Below are 12,671 nucleotides of genomic sequence, written 5' to 3'. Positions count from 1 at the left end.
GCGTGTTAAAGTGTCTTTGGACTGTGTGAAGTAACTTGATGATTAACTGGTTAGAGACAAACTAATGATTCACTAGCTAACAAACACGAGAGAAGTTAAGCTTTGCTGCATGGGTTCACATTTCCTCTTGTATAACATCCCTTTTTACCATAGTTGTAGCAAAGCTGCACCTTTGATTCAACTATGACAGAACCTGCGCATTTGTATCAAAGGTGCAGCTTTGCTACAACTATGGTAAAAAAAATGATCTTATATATGTTTGTTAGTCATCACAAGGCAATTTACACAACTTCAAACAAGGCCATTGAAATTGATCTCTTTGAATATCCCTCCTTTTACACGCACCAAACACACACGTTCAGGAGGGGTCATAGCACAACCACAGTATGACCCCTGTGGAGCAATTTTGGCATTTGGTGCCTTGCTCAAAGGTGCTCCAGCAGTGCCCAGGAGTGACAGATCCTTGGCTGCCAGTGCACACTCCATATTTGGTCCGTACGGGGACTTGAACCAGAGACCCTGTGGTTCCCAAGCCAAGTACCCAGAGACTGCGCTACTGCCGCCCCCACTTTCAAAACATGAAAGTAGCTGAGGACTTTTTGAAGAAGAAAAAGAAGAACAGGAAGAAGAAGATAAGAAAAGAAAGATACTTCCTCCTTGCATCGACGCAAAAAAAGCCAAAAATTGATGCATAAAAATGAACCAGAATGCAGGGAAAGTGTTTGATGCTGATGGAGGACCCCAAAGCCCCAGTTTCATACATGTTGGTCTGCACGCTGCAGAAGTTTAGTTTGTTAAACAGCTTCTTACCCTAAAGAAAGTTGGAGGATGTGTTTATATACACTTTCTCTGCTGTATTTTATTTTTTTCAATAACGCAGATGTGCACAGACGATCATCAATCTATCCAAAGCTGTCGTCAGAGCCTGATTTGTCTGTATCCTACACCAAACTGTGGGCTTCATTTTCTTGAGTTTTTTTCCGTACAGGAAGAGATCCACTGTAGGTAAATCTGCCAATTTTTATGCAACAGTGACCAGTCTAATATTGTCAGATGATTCACAAGTCCTCTTTTCATCTAAGCTGCAAAGTCTCACTGGTCAGAAGCAGGAATGCTTCTTGTAGCTTCCTTTCCAAGTGGCTGCTGCTGCACGGAGAATCCCCTCCAGGCTCAGCGCCGCATTCTAGAGATGAATGATTCATCTCAGATGTGGTCAATGAAATGGTCTTTACTGGTGTTTGTTTACATAAAAACCTCCCTTCATGTCTGATGACTCAGAACCCTAACAAATTAGCTACCTCCTCCAACAAATTATCATCTCTCCACATGCTCCTGTGATGTGAGGAATCATATCCGGTCCGGCTGCACCGTCGACACATGGAGCAGGAGGGAGCTTCCTGACAGTATGCGCCTAAAAATGTGACACACAGAATGAATCATCGAGTGGCATGTCCTGAGTTCCCCCCACTCACCTCGCTGGTGTAATCAGCACCACACTGTAAATACCGTGGCCAGCTGAGTCACAACAGAAACACAAAGACAGAGATTTTTGCTTTGGAGGCTGCAATTATCCCACCAGAAGGATTTAGAAATCAAAATGTTTCTAAGCTTACATGTTTACCTTGGAGGTCACGCTAACCACAAAGACTAATATTTGTGATTTGAAGTAAATTAAATTTTAGTGGCAGCTGGTTTGACCTGGACATTTGTGTCAGGACACCAGAGTATCTCTCAGTCTTTCTCTTCCTCCAACTTTTTTTCTGATTTGCTGAAGCTTTATTACTTCAGCTACGTCTCTAATCTTGACCAAATCATATCAGATACAAAGAGAGAAAGAGAGAAAATTTGTGAATATTTAAGCCACAGGCACAAATACAGTTACAGATTCATGCTCTTCCAATGTGGAGAAATGTGAACTCTCCTCGCATCCCAACTTTGATCTGATCAAAATCTGTATGCTCCTCATCGCTGACATTGCCAGCGCCTCAAGGCTGCAGCTGTGACAGTGAAGATGATAGTGCACGGCTGAAGAGGAGCGCTGTCACAGGATGCTGCAATTAAGGAGGAATTCTGTCTTCTGGCAAATGAGTGGGAATCACTGTTTGAGCAGGGTGCATGACTCAGACTCTCCCAAGTTTTGTTTTCTGTTTGTCTCCAGAGTGACAGTCTGGAACAAGAGGTAATGGAATATGACAGATAGCAGTATCAAGTTATTGTTTCTTAATCAGTGATTTCTCCCCTTGTTAGATGTGGAGGAGCTCCTCAAGCCCAGTTGGGTAGTTGTTGTTGTTTGTCTCACAGAGCCTCACTAGGTGTACCGTCTGAGTAGCTCTCCACAGACCTTGTTTTGACTACCAGGCCATGTTGCATTAGCGGTGAAACATACTGTCATGCCAATCCCAAAATGATGTTTGTTTTTGGCCTTAATCAGTCAACAGGCCCGGGGTCCTCGTAATGCTACTCCTTTAATAAACAAGGTCAATAAGCGCTACATGTATGGAATACAAGACCCTGATTTATAGCGCTGGAAAGAGAGGGTGAGAAGGGGAGGGTTTTTTTTCTTTCTTCTTTTGGCTGTTGTTCAACTTTCCAACTTTAATTAATTTACAAGTTTAATGTGCAAACTGTGCATTGCAGCCACCCAAGAGGAGTGGGCCATGTAGGGCAGCAGACTGTGTGACCAGAGGCTTGGGGATGAAGTTTCAGGGGGTAGGAACACGGAGGAATGGAGATGAGGGGGCACAGGGAGGAGAAAGGGCCATTGAAGGAGGTGAGAGGCGTGCAGACCAGGCCAGCCAGCCGCTGCTCACAGGGAGCTTTCCATCGCAGGCGTCCCCACTCAGCTACATACACTGTTTATCCTCAACATGAATATCAATGAGGGCCTCCTAAAATACGGCCATTCTTAGCCCCCCCCTCACATGCAGCAGCCACCAGGCCGGAGTGTCAGCCTGCATCGGCTGCACGCGCGCGTCCTTGTTCTGCTACAGACCTGTCTTGTCTTGAGTGCGAAAAATCAGCTTGCTGCCCACTGTCCGCCACTCAGCTCTCACACAAACCTATGTCTGTGCGTGTGTGCGTGTGTGTGTGTGTGTGTGTGTGTGTGTGTGTGCGTGTGTGTATGCATCTTTAAGCATGCAGGCATCAGTGTATTGTTCCTCGCCTTCGTCTCTGAGGTGTCTGCCTCCTTGCCTGTCAGGCTGCGCTCACTACACACGTACAGTAAATCCATGTATGCCTTTGTCCTTTTACCCCTCTATAGAAAGTTGCGCTCTTACAGCAGTGATGTAATGCTGAGGGGCTTTGTGTGCTCTTTCCTCTTGGCTCGAGGTAGCCTTTAATAAATCGCCCCTTGGCAGAGGCCCAGCGGCTAACACAGGGGTGTATAATAAGTTCATTTATTTGTCAACACTGAGCCCACAAGATGAGAAAGCGCCTGGCTGTGCATGTTAAAAAGGCAGTGAGGGGCTGCCTTTACAGCTATCAAAGGGACTACCTCTTTGATTCCAGATAAAAAAAAAAAAGAAGGAAGAAAAATCTCCTTCATGGCCATCGCACGCAGTTTGCTTTGCAATTGAATATGGCAATATGTTAATGTGCAGGCTGTTTCTATGCCCCCACTGCCCACTCCTCCAGCCCATAGGTGGCCCAGGAACAGAGGAATACTTGTGGGGCGGGGGGGTGGATGGGAGGCAGGAGGTGAGGGTCACTGGAGGGCAACTCTTTTCTTCTTCCAAAACCTCACAAGAGTCTGGACACAGACTTGAGAGTGATGTGCACCGACTTGTCTACCCCCTCTCCTCTCCCAACACCACCTTTCCTCCTTTTCTCCGTGTCGCCATTCCGTCCATCCCTCCTTCTTCATCTTCCTCCCCCCGTCGACCCCCTGTCCCCCCCTGTCCAGCCACACTCTTTGTCCGGCCTGTCTCTCTGAATTGGTATCAGCAGAGAGGGGATGGATGCTGTGTCTCTCAATTGGGTGAAATGAGGTGATGACTCTGGACAATGGCGTCACACTCTTCTGCCTTCCCTCTCGCAGGCCCGCCACTCTATTAATATGCTAAAAGATAGGAGGGCCGCCAATGCAAACCGCTGCCTGTTGTAGCAACAAAGACTGGGGCATGTGTGCCATTCACTGGCCCCATCTAAGCAGGCCATGTGTTGTCCAAAAAGAAAGGTAGAAGTTGAGCAAGACATAAAGAGAGAATAGAGAAAGGAGCGAGTGTGTGTGTGTGTGTGTGTGTGTGTGTGTGTGTGTGTGTGTGTGTGTGTGTGTGTGTGTGTGTGTGTGTGTGTGTGTGTGTGTGTTTGCGAAGAAAAAAACTCTCTCTCCCTGTCTGTCTCCCTCGCTCTCTCTCTCCCTGTATGCCAGTTGCCTTGCCTTTTCGGGCTTCTGGCCCGTTCACAAGCTGTCTCATTTGCATTATGAATGACAGTGAGGGGAGCTAACAAGGTTATTGGTCTTTGAGACGCACGCCTGTGACCACACGTGGAAAAAGGACCTACAGCAGTGAGCATTGGCAGAGGCACTGAGCCTCTTTATTCCTCCCTTTCCAAGCGCTATGGGGCTTTTTTCAGTGAGCACACGATTTACTCAGGAGATGGAAGAAAAGGGGCCGGGCTGGGGAAAGGGGGACCAGGGTGGGGGAGCGGGTGAGGGTGGTTGCTTTTCAGCTCCTTTACAAGCCAAGTGAACCCTCATTATCCAGGCCCCTGGTCATTAGTGAGCGCTGCGTTCAGACCTGGTGCAATAGAAGGATTATTTATTAGCTGACTGCTAGATTACCAAATCATATTGTCTCTGGGAGGGACGTATCTGTACCCTTTTTGTGGAGCATATGCATTGAAAAGTGCAATTTAGAAACTGCACCAGGTGAATAAAGAATCCAGTGTTAATCAACTGTTTTTCACCATTTATCCACTGGACTAAAGAGTTTAGCTCCTTGCTTAACGCAACAATAAACACCTCTTCGTGTCATTTACAAACTAATAGCACTGGAGGCACATTCAACTCAATTAGTGTTTCTTCCTCTGACAGATTTCAGATTCGCCATGTACCCTCCCTCCATGATTGCCACAGGAAGTGTGGGGGCAGCAATCTGCGGCCTGCAGCTGGATTCAGCTGACCAGTCACAGTGGGGCGACAGCCTGACAGACCTGCTGGCCAAAATCACAAACACAGAAGTGGTGAGTTTGTTTTCTACTCCTCTATCATGTCCACATTCATTGCAGCTTGATTATATATGTTGTTCGTTTTTTTCCCCCTAGAACTGAATTAAAACACTGAACTCCAGTTTGGTCTGGTTAGTCAGGTTGTAGCTAAGAGCTTGATATGTGTGTCTGGGAAATTTCGGGGGATGTTTTCATGAGTAACAATTAAAATTGGGGGAGTAAATATTGGTATCTGTGCCTAAGTCAGTAAGGTGTTCACTAGTACATCTTTTGCAATAAGTCTATGATTCAAAGCTGAATCAGCTGCTGCCATCATTTGAAGCTTTTCATCTCTTCGCTTAGTTGACATCTCCAGTGAAATGCCACAATTAACTCATCTTATTTCCACAGAAACACACAGTTTTACAATCAGTTACTGTTAACAAGCAGTCAGGGTGCTTTTCTCTACCAGACTTGCAATTTCTGAGGGAAAATATGCCTGTTATTCATGTCAGAAGTTAAGAAATGCCACATGTTTGTTGAAGTTGTGTGTTTGCAACAGACAGAAGTTGAAATGTTGAAATGTCACACTCAGATTTGGCTTCTTCACTGGGATTTGGCTTTCCATAAACCCATTTTGGGGTTTTTTTTTACTGCCAATATTTGTCATAAGACGAAAGAAATAAAAACAAACATCCAACTGAGAATGTCTTCATTAAAAGCAATCCTGAAGTAAAGTGCATCAGGTTTTTTTGCAGTCTTGTGTGGCATACACTTAACCAAAGTGAGTGGTGGCATGTTGCAGGTTTTCCTCTCCATCAGTCCGGTCAAGCTGCTCAGGGCCCCCTCACATAAAGAATCCTCTAAATCGAGCCAGGTTGAGAGCATATACAGTTTGCTCTGTCGCTGACAGGAATGCTGGCCAGGCCGTTGTGTTGCTGTCTGGGTACAGTGAATGTTGCGGTGGTGGGTGAGTTGAGTCCAAACACAGGCAGGGCTTCTACTGACTGTGAGATGCCTGGTTTTCATCATGCGGATGGGAGAGGGCTTCAGCTCCCTGTAGCTCACTGTCAGGCTGAGTAGGTGGGCATAGCCACAGAGGGGAGAGGCTGAGAGGTGATAAGTTAATTGAAGTTATTATTTATTAGTCCTTTTGGGGGAATTAGTCTTCTATATTTGACCCATTATAACTATTCAGGAGCATTGGGCAGCCTCAGCGCAGTGCCCAGGGACCAGCTCCAGGTCTGAGGCCACTGCTTTGGCAGAGTTACTCCTAATACCAAACATGATGAAAAGGGCTTTTAGTTAGTAATGACTCAAACATGAACATTTTTAGTTCATGTGTGCTCAGTGCACAGGGAGCAGATCAAAGGGTGTGACACAGATCCTGAGCCTCAGCTCTGGTATGTTCTGTCCCAAAAGGAGGCAAAGTAGGAGGAGGAGGTGGAAGAAAGCTGTTGAAGTGTGAAAAGACACTGAAGGGGGGGTGTCATGCCTCCCTCGCGACAATCAGCCCTCTCTCGTCTCCTCCTATGTTCCATAATGCAGCCCTGCTGGAAAGCATGGCTCCCTCTGGTGCGAGCTGTGTGAAGTCTCGCTCAGCAGCTGAGGAAAAACAAATAGCTGACCTCAGCAGCACAGGGCCTCAGTGTGTTTAGGCTGCGAGGTCTTAGACTTGAGGGAATTAAGTCGCTCTGTGTCTCTATGATCAACTCCTCACATTCCTCGATTTAGACAGGCCATGGCTTGCAGTAAACACAGGAGGCAAAGCAGAGGGCACCCTTCCTAATTCAACATATATGAGAGGCTTTAGTATAAACTGCTGAGAAGCTGCGCAAAACTAAACATAGAGTATATTTTGGTTTATAAAGTTACTTAAGACCTTACATCAGACTTGTGCACCACTTCTTATACAACATATAAAACACAGCCTTTAGTGGCTTTAGTGCTATTTACAGTTTTTCAGTGACTGAGCAGACTTTTAACACACAAAAAAAGAGGAAATGGAGATCATTGACCGTGTCATTTTAACACTCACCCTACCTTCTTTTCCCAAAAGCTCAACCACTTTATACGTCAATTCAATACCCAAGGGTCACCTCAAGCTCAGTTTCAACTGCAGTCATCAGGGTGGTGGTACAAACCTGAGTCTAAATGTGTACACACACTGTATTTGGTTTTGGCAGGCAGTGTAGAGGCTCGGCAAGATGGTAGAGCTGCGTCCTGTAGCTAGCCGGCTGAAGAGCCAGGCAAAATATGAAGGCAAAGCAAGTTTCGCCAACCTCTGCAGCTGCTGTTGCCAACAGCATCATGGCCAACGCCACCCCCCTGGCACTCTGCTGGCATCTGTGGTATCCAGAAGCTGTGGTTTTCCAGTGGAAATGTGATAGGGCCAAGTCACCATCTGGGGCTGCTGGAAGAATGTGTGTCGTCCCGCATACACCTGGTGTGGCCAAGAGGGGCACGCTGTTAGGGACAGTGGACGAGACTGTGTGCCTGAGAGCCAAACCATAATGTGCAGAGAGAAAATATGAAATGTGAGAAAGTGTTGATCAATTGTGTCTCCCCGAAACCATCAGGTCATCTCTAGGGATAAAAGAAAGCTGCAATATATGCTGCAACATAAAATTTAGACAAATAGTTGGAACATGAAGGGCAAGTGTGAAGAGCTTCTCTTTATTCTTGAATGTGAAAACAGGAAATAGAGGTTAGAGAAGTGCACGAGTTAAAGACCACTACTTCCTAGATTTTATCGTTTGGACTCGATTTCTCTCAGTCTTTCATTCATCTTTTTTTCAGTCAGGGTCACACACTAAGACACCGGAAACACTTTTTCCAGTTTTCATTCCTCTTTTTTTGATCACTCTGGTTTCCCTTGTGGCCAGAAATGGACGATGGATGGATGTGAAATTGAAATATGATTTTTCTGGGAGAGGAATTCAACAGCAGTGTGTGTTGGAGCCAGTGCTTGCAACAAAGATGCATTTATCAAGAAAGATTATCTCTATTAACACAGCCTGTGGCGTCACTGCTTGTGGTGTTTCGGCATGCAAGCTAAAGAAAGAGAAAGGTCACATTTTCTATTGTAACTTGTGGAAATTGAAGTCATGCGGTGACTCCTTATTTCCAGTGTCAGCCTCTGGATATTTTGTTTTAAGATTCCCTGAGATCTGTAGTGTGTGTCTGCCTGTGTGTTTGTTTCAGCTGTCTGACCACCAAGTCCTCCCAGAGTAGCTAACACTGTCTTGTGTGGTACAGTCAGCAGTTAAAACACATTCCACGGCTTCACACATTTCTTCCTTTTGGTTTTGTCTGTCTGCACGACTTCCCCCCTACCGCCAGTGTCACAAAGGCCGCCCAGGGATAATGTGCATGCCTTGATTTGTCAGAAAGACAGATTGTTGCAGAATGATGTATGTTTGGGGTGGGGCCGATGGAGGGCAGTAACAGCTAGGGAGGATCTGAGGTGGTTATGTGTTTTCCGGGTTGAGGCTGCAAAATAAGATGCTTCAGTATAGTGCTACCTCCCATGGCCAACTTATTCAGTGTTGTTGGCCCCCTCAGTATCCAAGTACCTAGAGCCTCTCTGAAAACAGTATTGGTGTTTCCAGTAGTCACACATTGAAGTCATTAAAGTTTCTCGAATAAAGCCCATGGGGCTTGGCATAGGATCCGAACTGCTGCTCTAAAGAGCAGCAGAGACGGGGGGGAGAATGTCTTTTAAGAAGTAAAGGCGTGCATTCTTGCGGTAAAACACAGGCAGTTCCTTTACATGTTCTTCGCTTTACTTAATTTTCTCACAGGAATAGAGATTTTATGACCAATGGGACACATGTTGGTGGGAAGATTTTGTGTGTGCGAGCATACACACGCCCATGTTAGTGGCCGGCCTCTGGAGGAGATTAAGGGACCGACGCTGGTCGGGTTTCCTCCACGTCAGACCCATTGCCGAGGGAAAGTGTTCTCCCAAAGGCACCCTGCCCAGATCAGTCCAACATCCTCAACATCAAATCATTTTTCATGGATTATGACCCAAAAAACTCTCTTGAGCTAGGGTCAATGCTGGAGAACTCAAATAAAAGGGATGTCAAGATTGGAATTACTTCATGCAGACTTCAGATATCAGCAAAATCCCTGTAGGCTGAGTCATTTTGTCAGTGGTGGTGTAATGTAATAGACTCCTTGGACTTCTTTTAAATTCTGCTTGCAAAGAAATCCTCCATAACACTGTACACTTGTCTAAAATGTCAACAAATCACCAGTCTTGAAAGTTGTGTCAGCGTCAAAACCTCTTGTAGTTTCCCGTCGACAACATGGTATGTCTCACCCTGCAATGTGTCTCACTGTTTGACCTTTGACATTATGACCTTTTGTCACTCACCCATGTGCATCTCCCGAAGAGCAATTCTGATGTGAGTGAGGCCTCAGTTCTCATTTCATCAAGGCCCAGCAGCACCAGAAGCTGTAATACGGGCTCAAACTGTGGCCCATCAGGTTTAAATTAGCTGTAAATTTCTAAAGAATGTTTCCCCCCGCTCCACAAGCGGTACACTTTCACCCATCCCTCCGGCCGTGGGGCGCTCTCAGTCATGTTTCCCACAGACGCCTGGTGCTTTGAGGCAGGGGGTCATGCAGGCGTGTGTGTGAGTGTGTGTGTGTGTGTAGCCCAAAGCAGGCAACTCTGCTGCAGTTGTGTTATAGTATTTCACCACCAGAGAGCAGTGTTGACACTCTTTGAGAGAAACTTTGAAATTAGTTTTTCCTGTTGCAGCAGTCTGCTCCTACTTCTGATATCTTTTGGTCTCCCAGTTTCTCACACAGACATGGTTTGACCTTTTTCTTATGCTCTTACTAACAACCTATTTAGCACCACTCTCTCTTTTTACCCTCCCCCACATCTCCCACTCCCTAATCAGTTGTTCTCTCTTTCTGCGCTGTGCTGTCCCCTCCGTCAACCCTCCATCAGGGAAGGATATGAGGGCTCAGCGCTGTTGAGAGGCTGCTCTCCCAGGTGGATTCTCAGATTGCCGCGGCGGCCTTTGATGGTGAAAGGCGAGCCGGCCAGGTCTCGGATGGATCCCCCGCAGGCAGGCAGGCAGGCACACAGACTGGCTCTCGTTAAAAAAGCACCACCTTTGTGTTCCCACAGGAGGTGGATGTAATTAACATAGCTTTAGTACTACCTGTGTTTTCAGCCCGCCGTTGTCAAGGCTACTTCTGTTTGGGTTTTGTGTGTGTTTGGGAATGGTGGAGGTGGTGGGATAGGTGGGTGGTTGGATGGGGGAGGCAGTGGTGTGCATGTACGGGGAGGCACATATGTGTGTGCGTGCACATGAGCACTATAGGGGTGGTGCTCAGTTCACAGCCCTGGTGGGCTGTTGTAATGCTTGGGTCTGGTCCGTGTCTGGGCTCAGCCTTGGCAGTAGCTGGAGCAGATAGAAAGTCGGTGGTCATTTAAAACCCCTGGCCTACGCTGCCCAGGGGCCCCTTTGCTGCCACACCAGGGGCCCTTGTTTCTCATGAAATGGCTATAATTTTCAGGTTTCTCTTGTTGCTCGTGATGATAGTTGCAGGGACCAGTTTCCCCACTGAGCAACTGTAATACCATATATCTATTGACTGGGACTGAACCACATGATGAAAGGCAGCTGGAAGACTTAGTTTCATTAAATACTGAGCAGATGAATGACTGTTCGACTCTCGTGTTGACAATATATGTGAGAATATTTGCTTAGGCCTCTGTGCTAAAAGACGTGTTGCTTCAGAACTTACCCTGGTGTAAAATCTTAAATCAGACAAATTCTTTTTTTTACTAAAGACTATCTTGCGATGGGATCACTCCAGACACTATCCAGCAATCAGTGACTTGTAGGTCTAGTGTGTAGGATTTAGGGGGATATATTGGCAGAAATTTAATATAATAAGTACATTTTCTTCTGTGTATAATCACCTGAAAAATAAGAATTGCTGTGTTTTCGTAAATTTAGAATGAGACATTTAAATTAACACAGGAGGCTTTTCCTTGTTTGTGGAGATCTCCATGTTTCACCACCATGTTGCTATCGAAGCCCAGAATGGAGAAATAAAACATGTGCTCTAAATAGGGCCATTTATTCACCATAGTTCGCAGACCCTCCACAACGAGAATGTCAGAAAAACACAGGGCTTTTTTTGTTAATGTTAAACTGCTTTATTCTGTATTTTTACCAGGTCTGTTTGTTTTGGAGAGGAGGAGACCTCTGTACATAGTTCAGCTCCTGGTAAAAACTTCCTAAACAATAAATACTAAAGGAATTCTAACTACGAGAAGTTTCAGCTGGTTGTAATCTGCAATACCCCAAATCTTACAGACTGCTCCTTTTAAACTAATGTCAGCCCGAGTGAAAAGTTAGGGGACCAATGGCCTCTTCCCTGTTTTTACTCCCCTACATCCTATGCTCTTTTTAAAATTTATTTTGATCTAAACTACACACCTACAAAGTTTCGTGACTGCCATGTCCACAGACAGACAGCAAACACCTTGCAAAGTACTGAAAACGGCTTCTGTGGTAGTGTCTGTTACAGTTGGTTTCACCAGAACCACATTTAGCCATTATGATACAGAAACTCACGAGGTTAAAAACAATACCTGTTGTTGCAACATTGTTGTAGCTGATCAAAAAGTTATTTGTTCTCATATAAAACTATAATGTCTTACTTTCTTTGAGTGACGAACTTCAGCAAATGTAATGAGATAATTCATGTTTTCAGAATTTTCAAGTGTCAAACAAGGCAAAAAAAGGGTGATCAATCTTCTACTATGTTAAAAACCTCCAGAAAATTAAACTGACATGATTTGATGAGAGGAACTTCCTACCCCCTGATAGCAGATTAAAATGTATGTGTTTTTACAGTTTTCCTTCTCTCTTGTTTTGCATTGCAGGATGTTCTCAAAGAGTGCCAGGAGCAGATTGAGCGTGTGTTGGTGAGCAGCCTGCGTGAGGGGCGGCAGCAGCAGCAGCAGCAGCAGACACAAAGAGGCACCAGCGGGAAAGGCCTGGATGAGCTGGATCAATCCGCCACCCCAACAGACGTCCGCGATATCAACTTGTGAACCACCAGAGGACGTCATTGCACAGGATTTACAACAACAACAACAACAAAAAAGCATCATGAAAAAAACCCTCAATTTTCTTAAAAGCAGAAAAAAAGAACAAAAGAACAAAAATGTCAAAAACACAAGCCCTTTAAAAGAAAAAGAACAATGCTTGCTAGTTTTTTTTGTAGATTTTCTGTTCTTCAAGTTTGAAAAAAAAAAAAAACACCTGCCCACAAAATAGATTTTCTATGATGTTCTAGTCTAAAAGCAACAAATTTGATACAAGATGAAGCTCTGTTGTGCCTTGGATATACAGAAGGGAAGCCAATCATATTTGCATTCTGCCTTTGATTGTATAGTATGATCTTTAAGTTATATTTTAACCATAGCTTGATAATGAGGCTGTTATGGTAGAAGTTTTGGAAACCGTTCAGAAAGTGCA

General features: G+C 45.2%; 1 protein-coding gene across 1 annotated transcript in view; it reads left to right on the top strand.

Annotated features, from left to right (window-relative positions):
- ccnd2a (cyclin D2, a) overlaps positions 1 to 12,348 on the top strand; it is a 162,436-nt gene extending 150,088 nt beyond the window's left edge. Inside the window, exons 6-7 of the mRNA XM_042495473.1 lie at positions 5,039 to 5,187; positions 12,074 to 12,348. Of these exons, the coding sequence (XP_042351407.1) occupies positions 5,039 to 5,187; positions 12,074 to 12,244 (320 nt within the window). The 3' untranslated portion in view covers positions 12,245 to 12,348. The remainder of the gene's footprint in view (positions 1 to 5,038; positions 5,188 to 12,073) is intronic.
- The last annotated feature ends 323 nt before the right edge of the window (positions 12,349 to 12,671 follow it).

The sequence above is a fragment of the Plectropomus leopardus genome, chromosome 11 (assembly GCF_008729295.1).
Source record: "Plectropomus leopardus isolate mb chromosome 11, YSFRI_Pleo_2.0, whole genome shotgun sequence".
NCBI lineage: Eukaryota > Metazoa > Chordata > Actinopteri > Perciformes > Serranidae > Plectropomus > Plectropomus leopardus.
Note: the sequence above shows the minus strand (reverse complement) of the source record. Positions and strands in the feature narration are given on the sequence as shown.